At 34.7% G+C, this 19,095-nt stretch overlaps 2 protein-coding genes across 6 annotated transcripts in view; one reads left to right on the forward strand and one right to left on the reverse strand.

Annotated features, from left to right (window-relative positions):
• The window catches only part of LOC105668643 (uncharacterized), a 472,083-nt gene that overhangs the window by 52,421 nt on the left and 400,567 nt on the right, over positions 1-19,095 (forward strand). The window contains 1 exon segment of the mRNA XM_067354097.1: positions 18,825-19,094. Within this exon segment, the coding sequence (XP_067210198.1) occupies positions 18,865-19,094 (230 nt within the window). The 5' untranslated portion in view covers positions 18,825-18,864.
• Positions 13,067-18,870, reverse strand: LOC105679515 (uncharacterized). 5 transcript variants are annotated; one of them, XM_067354102.1, is made up of 4 exons: positions 16,598-18,870; positions 15,996-16,274; positions 15,183-15,929; positions 14,826-14,943 (listed from the first exon to the last, which is right to left on the reverse strand). In XM_067354102.1, the coding sequence occupies exons 1-3, from the start codon at positions 17,279-17,281 to the stop codon at positions 15,822-15,824; spliced, it is 1,071 nt and encodes a 356-aa protein (XP_067210203.1). In that variant the 5' UTR covers positions 17,282-18,870; the 3' UTR covers positions 14,826-14,943; positions 15,183-15,821. The 5 variants fall into 5 exon arrangements, with proteins under 5 accessions (XP_067210200.1, XP_067210201.1, XP_067210199.1 ...); XM_067354099.1 differs by having other exon boundaries at positions 13,067-15,929; XM_067354100.1 differs by having other exon boundaries at positions 13,067-15,424; positions 15,516-16,274.

Raw genomic sequence — 19,095 nt, forward strand, 5'->3', positions numbered from 1 at the left:
TCAACGATTCGCAGGATTGTGCAATGGCCCTAACTTATTGGCTATGTATTAATTAATACATAGTGTACTATAGTGTACTATATCCAGATGAGACTCGGAGTCGGAGTCTCATCTGTTATGAGAAAAAAGATTATATATAGTACATTAATTTTTTAATTACATATATATATTTATTTTATCAATTAATCGCCAAACGTAGGATATCCTCCAGATATCCAAAGGACATCCAATATAATACACAAGGACAGATATCCTACAGATATCCAGTGGTTATCCAATGAACATTTATGAAACATTTATACTTTAAATTATATTAAATATTTTATATAACTGACAGTATCATGCATGCATATTAAATTTTTATAAAATATATTTATAATGATATCTTAAAATGTCCTGTAAATGTCCTGAGCCGTCCTGGATATATTCAGGATGATCCTGAGGATGTCTTGTGCTGTCTGGGAAACTTATGCTAACCAAGATAGAGAACCAAGTCATACTTGAAAATGCAATGACCTATGGTTAAAGGTTATTTAAGGTCATTAAAGATCAACTGTGATGGAAAATAATTTACTTCAAGGAATCAATCAAACACTTTCGTGTCTTCTCTGGTTGTTGGTATATCACTCTTGTAATTGCTATACAAATCGTAGAATGTGAATAAATATTCAATCACTGTTTTTATCTAATTACATATATTTACCATTTGAAGTTTTGTAATCAATCTTTAAATTTATCTTTATTATTATCAAGTATTTATGTTTTTCAAATACATTTTGAGAATGCAGGAATTCTACTGCAGTCACTTAAGTCACTTTTTGTCACTTTTTCCAAAAGATGTCACTTTTAATTATTTTTTCTTGAATTTTTACGACAAAAAGTCACTTTTTAATCATTTTTTTATTATAAACTATTACGCTGCTGAATAAATTTTGAATTTTAGTTTTGAATTTTTTTCAAATTTAACAATAAATTTTACAAACAAACATTTGGAATTCCGATGGGCTCTCCTCTATCCCCCTTAATAGCTGATGTGGTTCTTCAGGGTCTTAAGAAAGAAGCAATTAACAAATTACCTTTTCAGTTACCGTTCTATTTTAGATGCGTGGACAACATTGTTTTAGTTGCTCCGACTGACTCGTTTGATTTTATTCTTAAAAGATTTTTAATTTTCTTCACGATAGACTACAATTTACTATAGAAATTGGCATTAATAATAGAATTAACTTTTTAAACGTCACAGTGGGATAGAAGTCCCGAAAAACTGGTCAAAAGTCCGTCAAAAGTTTATTTTGTTTAAAACTGTGAAATTACCTACCGATATAAGGTTTTTGGGGTCGCTGATTACGAATTTGATATTACCATTTTTTAAATTACAGACGACGGATCCAATATCGCTAACTTAAAAGTGAACATTCATAAAATTTTGAGAAAAAAGCTCCAATTTGTAAATTTAAATTACTACCGCTTTTTGTCTTACCCAGAGTCACGAACCGAGGACGTTTTTTTTTGCAGCCTTATTGCAGCTTTTACCTTTATGGCTTACCGATATGGTAAATTTCAATAATTAATTAATAATTAACAGCGCTACAACTTCAATTAACATACGTCAATTTCTAATGCATGAATCAGAAGTTAGCTATATCGCAGGGCCGAAAGTGAAAAGGTAGACGTCGCCGCGATATTTCAAGCCGATAAAATTCATATAATATGTAAAATATTTATATTAAATCATACATTGTTGTATTCTTTTCAAACAACGCTACAATTTTTCTTACATCAAAATATCCACATTATCATAAAGAAATTATACATACCTCTCCGTTCGTTAACACGAATAGCTTTTGTAAGCAACTATTATGCTCACAATAGAGTTCACTTTCAACCATTTAATTTGATATATATTTGTTATGGTCTATCTCTTTTAATTTAAAAGATAAAAGGGGGTAATCACTTTTGATGAGACACCCTGTATATACAGAATGTCTCATCTAAGACAGGCCACCTGAATAACACCCACAGTTTTGGAGATAGGAAGAAATGCTTGAAGTAAAAGTTGTTTGGTTTAAAGGGAGAAAAAAGATAAGGATATTAGTTTGACCTCGAGTGGATGCACTTCGGAGATTTGAAGGTCATCGTCATTTTTTAAAACAAAACAATTCTAATTTTTTTATATAAATCGATTCCTCACAATATTTGGCGTAAAAAGTTATTAGGATAAGATGGCCAAAAATTGAATAGTTTACGAAATATTTTATACTATAATTTGACATAATTTTATTAAACTATGAAATATCTCGTTAAATATTCATTTTTCTATTATTTTATCTTAACACTTTTTTGCGCAAAATAATGAGAGGAATCAATTTGTGTAAAAAAAACACATAGTTATCTTTAAGAAAAAATATAATATGATATTATTTGGCTACATATTTTTTCTTAAAGACAACTATGTGTTTTTTTTTACACCGATTGATTCCTCTTATTATTTTGTGCATAAAAGTGTTGAGGTAAGATAATACTATACATATATATATTTAAATGATATGATATACAGGGTGGGCCATTTTAATCCATCCACGCAAATAACTCCGTAAGTAAGCCAAATACAGAAAAATGGTTTAGACAAAAGTTGTTCAGGACAATGGGAGTCACCTATTTGTGCCTTTGACTTTGACCTTGAAGTCAATTTTTAAGATCATTTAAAGGTCAGAGTTATTTTTTTAAATGGAAACCCCTATTTTTGATTCCAAAATCTAATAGCTGGTGTCAAGAGCTTTTCAAAACACTATAATGAAGTTATTTTTCATTAAGTACTTTTCGAGTTATGAGGCTTGTAAATTACAGTATTTTGACATAAAATACAAAATATCTTGTAAAACATTTAATTTTTGGAAATCTTACCTTAATACTTTTATGCATAAAATAATGAGACAAATCAATTGGTATAAAGAAAACAAATAGTTGCTTTCAAGAAAAAATATGTAGTTTGCAACATGCAACTGCATACTTTTTTTTAAAACCAATGTGAACATGTACAAATTGATGCATGATTCTCTTTACAAAAAACAAACATTTTTTCTTTGATTGCTAAATTTCCTCAAAAATTATGGATTTTCATAAAAAACGTGTCAGACAATTTTAATGCAGAATTTTATGTTTTTTCAGAATATGCAATAAAAAATACTACATTTCGTTTAAAAAAACAAAGTTGACCTTTATATGACTTTCAATTTTACCTTCATCAAAAACTAAAGCCCACCATCTTGTGTCCCCCTCCGAACCCTACAACTTTTGTCTGAAATATTTTTCTCTAAACTCAACAGCGTTTGAAATATTTGCCTGGCTAGATTAAAATGAAACATCCTGTATATTAATAGTTTTAATGTTTTTATTTTAAAGACAAATCTGTAGTTATCACCTGCTTTTCGTAATAAAGCGACTATTCCTCGAAACCTATAACCTATAACCAAAACCTTATTACACAGTTCATTTATATGTTCTCTGAGGTATTCTTATGACATAGAAACATTGTTCGATGTAAATTTTAAACTCGACTTTTGGCCAGTTTTTCGGATCTTCCACTGTGCGTCACGATGATTTTGGAACACAATATAATCAGTTTTGATTGGTTTCAAAAACCTACCTCCTCGAGGAGATATCTAAACTATTATTCGCATCATCTGATGTCGCATAAAAAGGGTGTAATTTTCGGCTTAATTGATCGGATTGTTTTGTTACCTCACCCTAAATTGCATCAGAGTAACTTAAGCACAGCTATTATGATCCTTCTTAAAAACTGCTATCTCTTATCTCTCATTTTTTCCTCCATACACCATCGATTAAAATATCTTTTTTATAATAACAAAAAAAACATATCGAATAATAATATTGTTAACCAAGAAGTGGAGAGTAAACCTTATTTGATTTTATCATATGTGAAATTCATTGCTGGAAATTTCCAAACTGTGGCAAGAGGCTTTGATCTTAGGACAGCTTTTTCTATCCCGAATAGTCGTAGACAATTAATTAGTACTGGAAAGATCTCTTAAAAGTTTTGTCTCAATGTGGAGTAGTTTACAAAATATCGTGTCAAGATTGTGATGCCACATATATTGGACAGACAAAACGACAATTAAACACCAGAATAAAAGAATACAGAGCAAATATTAATAAAAGAAGCGGATCTCCTTCGATGATTTCTCGCCACAAATTGGAATCCTTATATGATTTTAATTGGAATGACATAAGAATTTTAGACAAAGGACCATCTTATAATAAACAATTAATCTCTGAAATGCTTTTCATTAAACGACAAAATGCTGGACTTAATAATCAGAGTGATACAGATTTATTACCAGAAGTTTATCTTCCTATTCTTAACCTGTTTCCTCCCTAATTAACTTAATTACAAAAACATAATTAACTTTCCTCTATAATTAACTTCCCCTCTTTTTCCTTATTTCCATCATGTATCACTATTCCCTCCTCTCCCTTTTCCTTCCCACTCTTTTTATCAAACTCCGTTTCTATATTCGTTCATCGCTCATTTCGCTTTCTGAATTGTGTCACAACACTTTAGAGTTATTTTATCTTTTGATTTAATAATTTTAATATATGGAATTCTCCTATCTCGCTCACATCAACTGATTGACACCCAAAGTCTATTACGTATATACTTTTTTTTCTTCTTCTTTCTGTTGTGTGTCGTAACACAACGTGTCGCTATAAGGTTAATTAAGTTAAATACCAAAATAAAAATACTAAGAAAGAATTATTTAGCAAATAAAGAATAACGATGAGGCTGCAGAGAAACAACCTCGGATTCAAGGTGACACGAATCAGCAATCCGAGAAATATCAACAATAACATATCAATAATATTACAAAACTCTTGATTGCCGATTCGTATAAATACAGTCGCGCGCAAGCAGCGACGGATTCAGTTTACGATACGCGAATACACCGACTCGTTTCCCCGTGTCCGTACACGGCTCACGGAAATCTAACACCGTCCTGGCGGTTTGTGAGTGATTAAATAAATTGTTCGAGACAAGGTTTGCGTCCAGTTATTCCACACCTCTAAGCAGTGCGTCCTGTTCCCCAAGCGGATCTCGAACTTACGGTTGCGATCGGAAAGACTCGCAACATAAATTTGGTGGCAGCGGTGGGATCCGCAATTACCGAAGTTCATTCTGGACACCCGATGATCGGATATCGGCAGTGGTAACAGAGGGACCACTGAGAGAATCTATCACCTGGAGCTACAAAAGTGAGGTGAGAAGGCAGTGTGGAAAATCGCCTGGATTCACAAGGCGACGACAGTCCGGGCAACAAAGCGGCGGAAAGGTGCCTGGCGGAGCAACGACCAAGCTGAGTCAGCGTAACCCGAGAGGACGACGACAGGCAAGGATCGCGACCTACCTCAACAACGGATCAGCTAACCAGCAGCGTGCATCATGCGAGCGAGCGGCCTAATGTAAGTCAATAATAAGAAATAATATTAGGAAAAGCGAATGTCCGGGAAACGAGAGAAATTAGGCTTCCAATTTTGGTTGAACGACAACCGAAATCATAGTGAGGCGTTAGATAGTTCCGCGAACGGAGAGGAAAAGCGCGTAATCATAGAATCCCAACCAAACCAATCTCGGTTGATCCGCAACCAAGATCAACGAGCGTTGAGCGTAAGCGAACAACGTAGTAAGACGACAGGAAAGAAAACTGGAAATAAGAAGCAAAGTACCGGAGACGCGAACACAGATACCATTTCGAAAAAACCAACCGTTGAGCGCAATCGTACATTGCTAGGGCTCGACAGTGCTTTGAAAGCTACTCGCGAGGACAAAAAACCGCGACAAAGTAGGCATCTGCCAAGTAGAACTCCGAGTCACGTATCGGAATACAGTGAGTTCGCACTCACATCTTATGATAGTTGCGTTTTCGACCCAGACGAGTTCCGCACTGAAGTAAAAATGAATAATGATGAAGAGTTACCGAAGACTACCGAGTCAGAAATCGACCGGGATATTGAGTTACTAAGAAAGGAAATGACGCAAAACGCAGGGGCAAAAACTGAAGACGCGACGCGAAACTCCAGAGCTAACAGATACAATGATGGACTTTGTGCGCGAAATAAGACAACAGTTGACCGAAATGCAAGAGCAATTCCACGAACAAATAGAAAACGTACGGGGGCAACAGCAAGAGTGGCAGCAACGGCTCTTAGCTATACCGGGCCAACGAGAATTGAATGTACCACTGACTACTAGGCGCGTAACTGATAACGCGGATGTAGCATACGGACGGGGTATGTCGGATATACGAAATAGGCCGATAGCCATGCATGGGTATATGCAACTAAAAGAAGCGCGAAGCTTAATCCCAGAGATTGACGGAACGTCACAGGCTAAAATACAAGAGTTCCTCAGCGCGAGTACTTACGCGGTGGAAAGTATAGACCCTTTGGAAGAATTACAGTTGCTGAAGGCGATACTGTGTACTAAGTTAAAGGGAAAGGTCTTGCTCGATTTTCAAACAAGAGATATTCAAACGTTCGTGCAATTAAAACGAGAAATAGAAGCAGGATATACAACTCATAAGAGTATTACGCACTTGCAAATTGAATTTAACACGCTAAAGCAGAAGCATGGAGAGAACGCCCAAGCTTTCGGTACACGAGCAGATCAGCTCGCGATGAAACTTTACGAAGCGATGATCGATGGAAAAAGTCTCACGGTCATGGAGAAAAATACAATAAAGACCACTATACAAAACTTAGCGCTACAAAACTACCAAATCGGACTAAACGAAAGCATTAAAACTATAGTACGCGCACGCAATTACAAAACGCTACAAGAGGCGATTGCGATAGCGACGGCTGAAGAAAAATTGCAAAGTCCGTATTCCGAAAATAGGAATTATAACAAATTCAGTAATAATAACGGCGCAAGAGAAAAGATACTAAAATGTATCAAATGCGGCAAATTGGGTCATGAAGGGCGTGATTGCAGAATAGGACGCTTTCATAATTACAATAACCGGTATCAATTACCGAGAGCTAGCGGCCAGAAGGTCAACATGATGAACATGTTTTGTAAACATTGCAAAAGATCGGGGCACAATCAAGATACCTGTTGGTCATTGCATGGAAGGCCAGACAAGGACGACGCCCGAACGAGGAAAAACGCCAAGCAAGGCGAAGGAGAAGAGGCAAACATAAAAACAGCACGACCCGCAAAAACATTGCAGATAGCATCAGTAGGCGAATATGCACAGGCCGAACTTAATCTAGATTTAATAGCAGTACCTATGCAAGAAATTCGAGCAGCACGGGCAGTTATGCTCGTAGATACAGGAGCTGCAATAACTTTAATTAAATTGAAAACCTTAAAAGAAGAAACTTTAGTTTACGATGAAAAGATAATGATAATAGGCGCTACTGGACAGAAGGCCGAAACGTTGGGCACGATAATGGCTCACGTACTATTGAAAGGGCAAGTTATTACGCATAAAATGCATGTGGTGAAGGACCATTTTCCGATAAGTCATGAAGGAATATTAGGAGTTGATTTCCTTAAAAAGCACGTGATGAAATGGGATTACCCCACTAAGCGACTAACGATAGGGGACACCAAATTTAAACTATTTCCGTGCCGACCAGTCACATTGAAGTCACGAAGTGAGACCATAATATCCGCCACTACAAATAAAAATATGACAGGAATAGTGCATGCATTGGAAATGCAGCCGGGAATTATCATAGGAGATTGCGTGACGACAGCTCAAGATTACGGTTGTGTCATAAGCGTAATCAACACTACCGATAAGCCGGTAGACATACAGACTCCACACGTAGAGTTAACATTGTTAGAAGCGGAAACAGGAATTCAAGTATTTAATACTGAAGTTAACAAGGCAACAGATAAGCCAATGTCTCGTTTGGAGAAAATAAGAGACGCATTAAGAATTGAACATTTGAATAAGGAAGAGCAAAAGGCAATAGCAAAGATTTGTGAAGAGTACAGCGATATCTTTCATATAGAAGGAGAACCGCTGACTCATACCGTGGCGATGAAACACGAGATCGCGACGCGGCCGGGGACGGCGCCCGCCAACACGCGACCGTACCGGTTGCCGGAAAAGCATAAAAAAAAAGTAAAAGCTAAACGGTATTACGATAAACGGGCTAATCAAGTCATCTTCCAGGAAGGTGATAAAGTGTTATTATATGATGAAACGTTACGACGAGGACGTTCAAAGAAATTAGAAACGTTATGGTGCGGGCCATACGTAATAGTAAAAAGGAATTCGGAAGTAAACTACACTATTAAAAAGGGGAGGAAAGAGATAACGGTGCATGCGAATCGTCTAAAATTATTTGTAGAAAACTAAAAAAAAGGAGGAATAAAAATATGACGGAATATATTAAGCAGTAGAATAAGTTATGACGACAACAGTTAAAGAAAAGTTTATTCTGTAGGTGCATTATATTTCTTGGAACTCTGATGTCAGCAACGAAAACCGAGACGAATTTAGCCGTGGAGATAGAAAGATTCTCACACGAACCAGGAATATACTTTGAAGAAGTAGGTGAGATTAACGTCATCGAATCATATTGGAAGTTCGTGATAACTGTAGATATTTCGGCATTAGGAAAACGACATATTCGTGTACAAGAATGGCTAGAATTAGCGGAAAGCGCAAAGAACACGATACACTCTACACGAGCAGAAAAGAGTCAGTTCGCGAATTTACTACGATTAATTAGAAAAGACGAAGTTAGAATAACAGCATTATTGAAGAAACTAAAAAGAGTTTACGGAAATCCGAACGAGAAGAAACGCGGTCTAATTGACGGGATAGGAAAGGTAGCGAAATATTTATTCGGCACTATGGATGCCGGAGATGAGAAACGCATCAACGAGCAATTAACACTGTTGCAAAATAGCGAGAGTACTTTTAATCATGTCACGAGGCATCAATTAAAAATATTAAACTCTACAATAGCGCACATAAGCGATTTGGAAAAGACGATCGACGAAAATAACGAATTGTTGTACGACTTAGACGCACGCATTTTTAATGGTACTTTATTAATCATCAAACGTGAAGAAATCAACGAGTACTGTGCATTACTCGACAGAATGCTAGCAGATTCCGACAGAGATATTCAAAATGTGTATGATTTCTTAACGCAGGCGTCGCATGGAATGTTGAATCCGAGTCTATTACCCGTCGAACGAATTTTCGCCGAAATGCGGGCTGCTGCGCCGTATTTACCACGCGGAACGTATTTTCCTCTCAAGCTAGATGTAAGTGATTGGTCAACGTTTGAAAAAATTACAAGTGTAAACTCGTATGTTAAGAATGAGACTATATTTGTAACGTTGAAATTGCCACTTGTAACATATCCGAAATACAGGTTAATAAAAGCCATACCTTTACCTGTCCCTGACCAACGCGGGATATTTGTATTTACCGAGATTAACCAACAATTGTTTGCTGTAAATTTAGAATTATCCGTATATCTAGCGGTAAGCGAAGAAAACTTAGAAAAATGTATTGAGATAGACAAGAAATATATATGTAAATCGGATAGTCCGATATATAATATTAACCCTCGAGCGTTATGTGAAGTACAATTGTATGTAGGTTTGACAAAAAGGGCAATTTGCGGAAATAAGTATGTAAGTTTTAACCAAACTATTTGGATAGCATTAACGAAGGAAAATTCTTGGTTATATTCGACTAACAGCGAACAAGACGTAATGATTACTTGTTTAAACCATAAGGAAATACAGACCAAAATCACACGAACAGGTAGAATAACTCTATTAAATAATTGTAAAATAATTGCGAAGGACATGACCCTGAACACAGGAACAATAATAGAAGGCCCGAACATTCAGGCATATATACCACGTTTTAATCTAACGGGAAAAATAGAAGGTATAACTAATGGTGAAATGAGCATGGAAATCAAACCGTTAAAATTGAAAAAGATGATACAAAATTCAAGGGAATTAATAGATTTGGGAGAAAAAATAAGAGAAGTAGACGACGAGTTAACAGAGGGAAAAATTATTCAACCCTTGACTTTGTATCCTGTGGTCACAAGTTCGCTTGCCATCGTGATTATTGTATTAGCACTAGGCATAGGAGCAATACTATTATTACGAAAAAGAAAGACTACTGCGGAATAATAGGTAGACGGTAGGACAAGAACTAACTGTAAAACTATACACTCGCACCGCCTACTCCGCACGGAAACTCCGTACCTACATTTCCTTCCATTCGCGGGGGAGGGATGTTGTGTGTCGTAACACAACGTGTCGCTATAAGGTTAATTAAGTTAAATACCAAAATAAAAATACTAAGAAAGAATTATTTAGCAAATAAAGAATAACGATGAGGCTGCAGAGAAACAACCTCGGATTCAAGGTGACACGAATCAGCAATCCGAGAAATATCAACAATAACATATCAATAATATTACAAAACTCTTGATTGCCGATTCGTATAAATACAGTCGCGCGCAAGCAGCGACGGATTCAGTTTACGATACGCGAATACACCGACTCGTTTCCCCGTGTCCGTACACGGCTCACGGAAATCTAACACCGTCCTGGCGGTTTGTGAGTGATTAAATAAATTGTTCGAGACAAGGTTTGCGTCCAGTTATTCCACACCTCTAAGCAGTGCGTCCTGTTCCCCAAGCGGATCTCGAACTTACGGTTGCGATCGGAAAGACTCGCAACATTTCATTTTTAATAATTTTATATTTAATCTTAAAGTAATTTTGTATCGATTCCATATATTGCAGCGGACAGTAATCAGACTGAGAAAACAAGATCAACACATTTATTTTTACGCTAAGACTTCTTTAAGTATTATTGACACAAACTCGTTAATTATTAAATTAAAATTTGTATTGTAAACATCTATATTTTACACTGAAGATGGCTTGATATTCAAGCCGAAACGTATGTTATTATTTATATTTGAAATATATGTCTTTCTGCACGTACATCCAGCAGTGGCTCTTGTTGTCCTTTCTTATGTATTGATTATTTAATCATATGAACCTTTAAGAATTTTATTTGAATTATAGTTTTTGTTGCATAAAGAGTTGTGTAAATAGTATTGAGTGTGTTGAAAAACACAACGGTTATAAAATCCTTGAATAATAATTGTCTGTGATATTGCACTACTTGATACTTTACAATATCGCCCCATTATAAATTTAAAAAAACACCAACCCCAAATTACAACCTATAAAACAATAAATATACATAAAAAATATGAGTTACAAACATTTAAATGTACAATAAATAAATAATCACTTACATTTTAGTTTACATTTCTTGCAAAAGATATAAAATTAAAACGGTTTTCAATTTTATGAAATTTGAATAGATTAATTGTTCGACACACGCGCGCACGCACGCACGCACGCATGCACGCGCGCACGCGCGCACGTACACGCCCACGCAAACGCGCATGCACACACACACGCATATGCACACACACACGCACATGCGCGCGCGCGCGCGTTGTCTCAAAGCCTTAAAAATCTTGCAACGGGTAAATATCTCTAAAATAAAGCATTTTTGAGAAAAATGTTTCAAATAAAAGTTGTAAAGTTTTAAGTGCCGCATTAAGTAACAATGTTAGTGTGACCTTAGATAGCGTTGTTAAGATCATGTAAAAATCACTTTAAAATTTTTTAATAGAAACCCCCATTTTTGATTGCATATTCTCAAGGGGGTAACCACTAGCTAAAATGTTGTCCCACAGATTTATGATTTTATTTGATTTCATACGATTTCATCTGATTACAAATGATTTCATCTGATTACAAATGATTTTATCTGATTACAAATAATTTTCTTCATTACATATGAAGTCATTTGGTAAAATACATGATTTCATTTGATTACACAATGATTTCTCGTGATTGCATATGTAATCATCAAATTAAAAATAATTTTATTTGATTAGAAACACCATAATTAATTGCTAATTTGTTTAACAAAAAGTAATTTTGTATTTGTATCTACTGTTTATTGTTCCAAATTTGCGCGCAAAGGTGTATCAATGTTTCAACTCACTATTGTTCTAACAGCAACTACTGCAATTTCGACTGCAATCTTATTGTGAAATGAATAATACGCGCTTACAGGTATGAACTATGATAGATATTTGCATTTTTATTAAAAGATGCAAACTTTTTGAGAAAATAAAAAACAAGATGAGAAAAAGTTCAAATTCAATGTTTATTGTCTAAAGCTCACTTTAGATGATCTATAATCTGCGACCAAATTTGGAATAGAATTCTATTTATATTTTTACGTGTCGTGTAGAAAACATTTGAACAAGTAAATCACACACACACACACACACAATACATATCAAGATACACATATACATTTGGGACATGTGACATATAAAATTATAAATAGAATTTTATCTTGAATTTGGTCGCAAATTATAGATTGTTTAAAGTGGGGCTTAAATAAATTCCAAACAAATACTATATTATGTATAATAATAAGAATGATCAAAGGTTATAAAAAGTACCATAAAATAAAAAATGAGAGAACATAAACATAATGACAAACATGTTTTATTGCTTCACAACAAAAAATAAAAATACTTTATGTTCTACGAGCACTTATGTAGCTTGTCTCGTTATTACGTTACATAAAAATAAACCAAATATAAACAAAACGGCTATATAATATATAACTTTCCAACAATAAAAAAATAAATATTATTTAGAAACTTATCCTAACTTATAAGTTGCAAGTTCCTGTGGAGAAAATGAATAAAGTCCTTTGGCATCAATATTAGGAGAAGATAACTTACGTACAATATTAACAGACTGAACTACACAAATATCGTCTCGCTTTGGAAAATAAAATAAATAATTTTCTTTCTTCTTCATAAATTTAATGTTATATTCATTCTCCTTTGAGAAAATCACAACTCCTATGTAATAAATAAAGGACTTATTAGTTTCGAAAGGAACTAATACATAATCATTAGGGTTAGCTATTGGCTCAGTCTCAACGAAAGATTTGATATATTTTAAAACAGTTTCGTGGAGTTTTAATTTGTTCTCTATAAATCCGTTGGTAATAGTACATACATAATTTCTCAAACTTATGTATCCATGGCTCTCTATTAATATAGGTTTAACATTTCCTTCGGTATCGTAACTATACCACGAACACAACACTCCTACTTCACGATTTGACTCATAATTGATAATTGCACATTCTTTGGAAAATTCTCTGGATTTTCCACTTTTACCTTGAAGGTAAGAAAAACTTAAAATCAAACCCAAGAGTATTACATTTTTTTCGGTCTGTCGAAACAGGCACCACTCACCGACAGTTACATCATCACAAGTTCTACAAGATGGTGTTAATAGATTCGATCTTAAAGTAGATTTTGGCTTGGAGGAAAATTCTTTTTCCATTACACGCTGTAAACGATCACTACTGAGACGACCACAATTTTTATTGAGAAGTCAACAAATAGACGATTTTCTAACAACCATTTCTTTACCACGCGCATCTGCAACAATGGTAAATGGACTTGTTTTACTTAGTGCAAGTGTTGTTTCGCCATAATTTTTCATATTAAGATAACCGTCAGACATGCATGATAAAGTGGACACATCTTCAAGGATATCTTTTGCTGGAAATTCGTCATCTTCTTGCTCCATACTTCTAGAAGTAGAAGCTCGAATAGAAGCTGATGTAATCGTACTATTTTCTCTAGTGCCGTCTACATAGTCATATAAAATATCGTTTTCATCTCGGTTTTCACCATCAAAGAAGTCGGCTTTAGAGTCATCAACTCTCGCATCAACTATTAAAGGTAAATTGCAATTTAGTTCTCCCGGCTCTAGATCAAACTTGTGAGCATCAGTGATAGCTTTTTTCCTAGCTTTTTCGATCGCTTCGTAAATATCGTCATTAGTTGGTAAATTGGGCTGAATCTGTATTGTTTTCACTTTATATTCTATTCTCGGGAAACTAATATTTTTATTTAATTTGCTGGCTAAGATATCGGTTTGTAATTGTATCTTCTTAATTCTGTGTATGACATCAAGTAAACTACAATTTACAATAGTCGAGTAAGTAGTGGACATAGATCTAATTTGACGAAAAAATGCCTCACAAGGCTGACTACTAAACAATGGCGGCATAAACAAATGTGGCATATTGCAATCTCTTAACTTTTGTATCATATTTATCATACTATGTGCATTGATTTCAATACAGGCATAACAATTTAAACTTAAAAAGTTGTCTGTTAAAGTATACTTTCGGTTACCTTTTATCCAGTTGCGCCATATTCGTATTATAAACACACAGTACCATAATTTAGATAGCCTTTCTAAAGGTGTTAAATAGAGATCAGTATATGACAGTATTATATAATTTAATAATTTTAAATATAGCACGGTACCCTCAGAATCAGGGATATGATTAAGTAGTAATTTCCGAACATATTCTTGTGATATTTTGTTAGCAGATTCAAAATTCATTTTGTCTTTAGATTCAATATCGGATAAAGATAACAAATGCTTATCCTTGGACACAATATTTATCAGTATTTTTAAATGACTTACAGAAATAAGTTTGTTCCCGAACGGTAGTAGAATAGAGGGTTTCAATAACCTGTTTCTAAATTTTGTAGCTATGTGTATGGTATCTTGTACAAAACCAATGTCAGTGTATATAGCATTGAACCACGGCCAATTTGAAGTTAAATTCGAGATTGAGGTACTGCACACCTGTGAAATTCCCAAATGCATTTCCGTGCGCATTGCTTTTAATAAACGAGGGTCTCCATCTGACGAAAATCCGAGTACAGTTATTCCAAATTTAGCTAGTTCTTTAAGAACGAATTTCCAGCGTGTGATGACATCCTGTGAAGTAAACTTATTATCAGTACCAAATAAGGACAGACAAAATGGACCAGTATGTTCTGCGATGGGTTGTGCCATAATGGCATAAACTAATGAGGCAGTCTTTTCTTTACTAAAGTGATGTTCAATTTCCTTGGCTGATCTGGCCAGAAATGAATATGATATAGGCATTCCATCCTTATTAAGTGGTAAAACTAGTCCTATTAACTGATTTGTTGAAGAATCATATTGAATTTTACCAGTTATTCTTGTAGCATCCTCCGAGATCCATATAGTAGGAGGCAAGTTTCTTTCACGTAGGTAAGATTTCAGTTGATCGCAACGTAATTCTCCCTCAACTATTTTTTGCCCATTCTCTTGCAAGTATCTGCTTATAGACGTAGGAGAAGGTAATGGAAGATTTTTATACAGTGTTTCGTATAATAATCTTCCTCCAAGCATAAATATATATGTAGAAAATAACTTGAGGGTTTCACTGTATCTAAAACCAGGGTTTGACATTTGATTTGACGCGTTTATATTCTTTTCAGCAGAATTAATTAATATTTGTAATAAAAAAGTGTTTTTCTCACCATAATTTTTTCTAACATTTTTTTCCGAATTTTCTTCTCTAATTAATAAAGCATTCTCTAAACACATCTTTAACTCTATATTTTTTTGTAAAATTAGATCAATGTCATTTAAAATTTAAAAAAATTGCGGTATTCGAGTTTGGTTTTTTGTAATGGATCTATAGCGTAATCTCTGTCTTTTGTATACTCGAGATCTTTTGTCCTTATGTTTTATAATTTTGTTCAAGGTTTTGTTTGTAAAGCTATTGGCGCGTGATGGTGATGGTGTTTTCCTGGAGCAATATGCGCCTTGACTACTCCAGGAAGTTATTCCCCCGAACTCGCTGTTTCAGTGATGTCCTCCGAGATGCCGTTTTTTGCAGAATCCATAGCATTCGTCGGTTCATCGTCCTCAAGCTGATTTTCTGAGGGGGACTGCAAAAAGAAGTTCTCAAGAGGCACTTGTTTTATTTTTCCAACGGGATGGTTATTGCTGTATACCCGTGTATCACGCCCGCAAGGACTGCCCGCATTGGAAAAATGAGATTTGAGGTGCCTCTCAAAATTTGATTTTACCCATCTCATTTTTCCTTGTTTCCCATATTCGAGTTTATGGGCTTTTGTCTTTTTCTGACATATGGGGCAAATAATATTAGCCTCGATCTTAGCAGCATAGTTAGAGCTCTCCGAACTATCATTTATTCTTTCTTCAATGATATTTATTTCCACAGAAGCAGGCGAAAAGTTCTCGACAACATGCTTCTCGACTTGCTTATTTACCTGGAAAATAATTTTTAAAAATTGCAATTTAACATCATTTTAATTTAGATTATCATTACTTTGTTAATATTAAAATAAAGATCTCAATATACCTATTTATTTAAGTTAAAAATAGGTTTTTAACCAATACGTGCTGAAAATTTAAATTATCCTTGTAGTTATCAAGTTATTCTTAATTATCTTATTAGTTAAATTTTGAATTGTTATGTTGTTCATTTATTTGCGTTTATTTGTGTAATTTTAATAATTAATTAAGTATTATACCAGTAATGTATACCTATTACATAAATTAGATACATATTTGAATTAAATTATATACTTACTTTATTTTGGTTTTTCAACCATGCCATTACTAAGCCATAAAGACTGTCATGCTCAGCGTTCAAATTAATGTCAACGAGAGTGTCTGGATTTGATCCACTATTAGTATGCTGCGAGGAACTCGGCGAGAAGTTTTCATTTTGAAGTTCACTTGCTGTTTGACTTGCACAGTTTTTTCGCTTTTGATTCATAGTGAAATTCATGCTTTTTGTTAATTTTCGGGGTTGACAGTTAGATTTTTCAAGTCTTAACTCAGGCGTGAAATACATTTTATCCGAAGAGAGCTTGTTAGTAACGAATTTCTGTATTTCACTGAGTAGTATCTTATGTCCGATTGGAATGCGGAACTCACTAGGGCAAATATAATATTTGTCGAAATAGTCGCTGTATTTCTCGCCCTTTTTTATGAACTTGTGCATTTCTTTTCTACCAAAGAGCTCCAGCTCTTCAATATTATCTGCCGATATCTTCTGTATGGCGATGGTTGTGTCATACCCTTCAAGACGCATGATATTTTTTAAGTATACGGGAACTTTCAGTCCCATTCCCGTCTCTATAATGTGCCACATTGCGACTACATCCATGGCAATTTGATCCTCTTCCTGAGTCTCGGTCTGAATTCCAACACTAACATAGATTTTTTCGTTTATCACCTCGCCCTCCATCATATTCTGATTAAAAAACATCTATCTATACCAGGGTCCGACAGTGTTGATTTGCGAACACTTGCTGGATTCACATTGGGTCCGATTTTCGACGTACGACGTTCGATATCCAATAAGAAAGATTATTTTATATAAAATAATCTCTTCTACGTCTTAGCTGTTTATGCAGGTTATGAGCAGAGCTGCCAAATTGCAGACGGAACAAAGAACAACACACTGCCAGTAGGTGGTGGGGATGAACCGGCGCTAGCCGTTGGCGCGCTAGCAAACGCATACTACGGAAGGCACCCGTTTGCCGCTCGGCTCGCGTTGGAACACAGATAGATCATCTGTCTTTTATTTCCGAGATCTTTTGTCTTCTGTCTCTTTTGAATTATAGATATAGTATAGCTATTCTCGAGATCTCACACTGCATACGAGACATGCTTTCATCAGATTTCATGGTGATCACACATGATTTCATTACAGATTTCATGGTGATTACACATGATTTTCAGTGATTACACGAAAATTCAAAATGATTTCTGCTGATTACATATGATTTCATTATGATTTCTAATGATTCCACATGATTTCATCTGATTTCATGATTACATCTGATTGCAAAACGATTACATTGGGATTTCGTAAGGATTTCATAATGATTTCGGAGACACTGTCCCACGATTACATTAAGTGGTTACCCCCTTGCATATTCTTATAGCTGACCTCGAGAGCTTTCCAAAACATTCTAATAAAATTCCTTTCTATTAAGTGTTTTCCGAGTTATGAAGCTTGAAAGTTACAGTAGAGCGAGAGAGAAAGAAGTTGAGCGCGTTGTCTTATTTTCTTTATCACTCTACCATAACTTTCAAGCTTCATAATTTGGAAAATACTTAATAGAAAGAAATTTTATTATAGTGTTTTGGAAAGTTCTCGAGGCAAGCTACAAGAATATGCAATCAAAAATGGGAGTTTCTATTATAAAATTTTAAAATGATTTTTACGTAATCTCAACAACGCTATCCAAAGTCAGTACTAACATGCTACTTAATGCGTCGCTTAAAACCCTACAATTTTTATTTGAAACATTTTTCTCAAAAATACTTTATTTTCGAGATATTTGCCCGTTATGGGACTTTTGGGATACCCTGTATGTATACATGCATATCTAACTTATTAGATTAGATATCTATGTAACAGTACCTCTGTACTGTGTTCTTATTAAAAATTTTCTCATATGTGATTTATGAAACAATTTTTAATTGTTATTTGCATTAAATACTTAATGATATATAAAAAAATTAGTACAGAGTTTATTTTTTGCTTTTGTTGACAATTTGTTGTCTTTTATTTATAATAGTTATAGAAATACAATGTTTCATAGCATTTTATAGACTTTTTTCAGATGATCGACATTCCTATTTTTATTAAACTATAAATGATATTAGTATTACTTGTTATATTGAATAGTCACATTTTTAATTACTTCTTTGAAAATTTTAGTTTGTTCTTTTTTACTTTCGCTTTTTTTAATCAAGAAAAGAGTAGAATCTCTGAAAATGTCATAATAAAATTCTTCTAGGCGTCCTTCAAAGGCAAACGATGCACGGCAACAAAGCAGAATGAAGTCGATGAAGGAAGTGTTCGATAGCAACATCTCAGGCACGGATGCACAACACAACCGAGACACGATTAAGAGTAATGGGAGGAAAGCAGATGCGGCAAACGTGCGAGTTTTTTCAGTTGATAAAGTTACCGTCGAGAAAATCGTTCTAGAATCGTCAAATAGGTTACGCAAGGTATTGCTGACAAAACACGAGACTTCGAGAAAACTAGCTTTGAGCTTTAATTGG

Source organism: Linepithema humile, chromosome 4 (assembly GCF_040581485.1).
Source record: "Linepithema humile isolate Giens D197 chromosome 4, Lhum_UNIL_v1.0, whole genome shotgun sequence".
In the NCBI taxonomy this organism is placed as follows: domain Eukaryota; kingdom Metazoa; phylum Arthropoda; class Insecta; order Hymenoptera; family Formicidae; genus Linepithema; species Linepithema humile.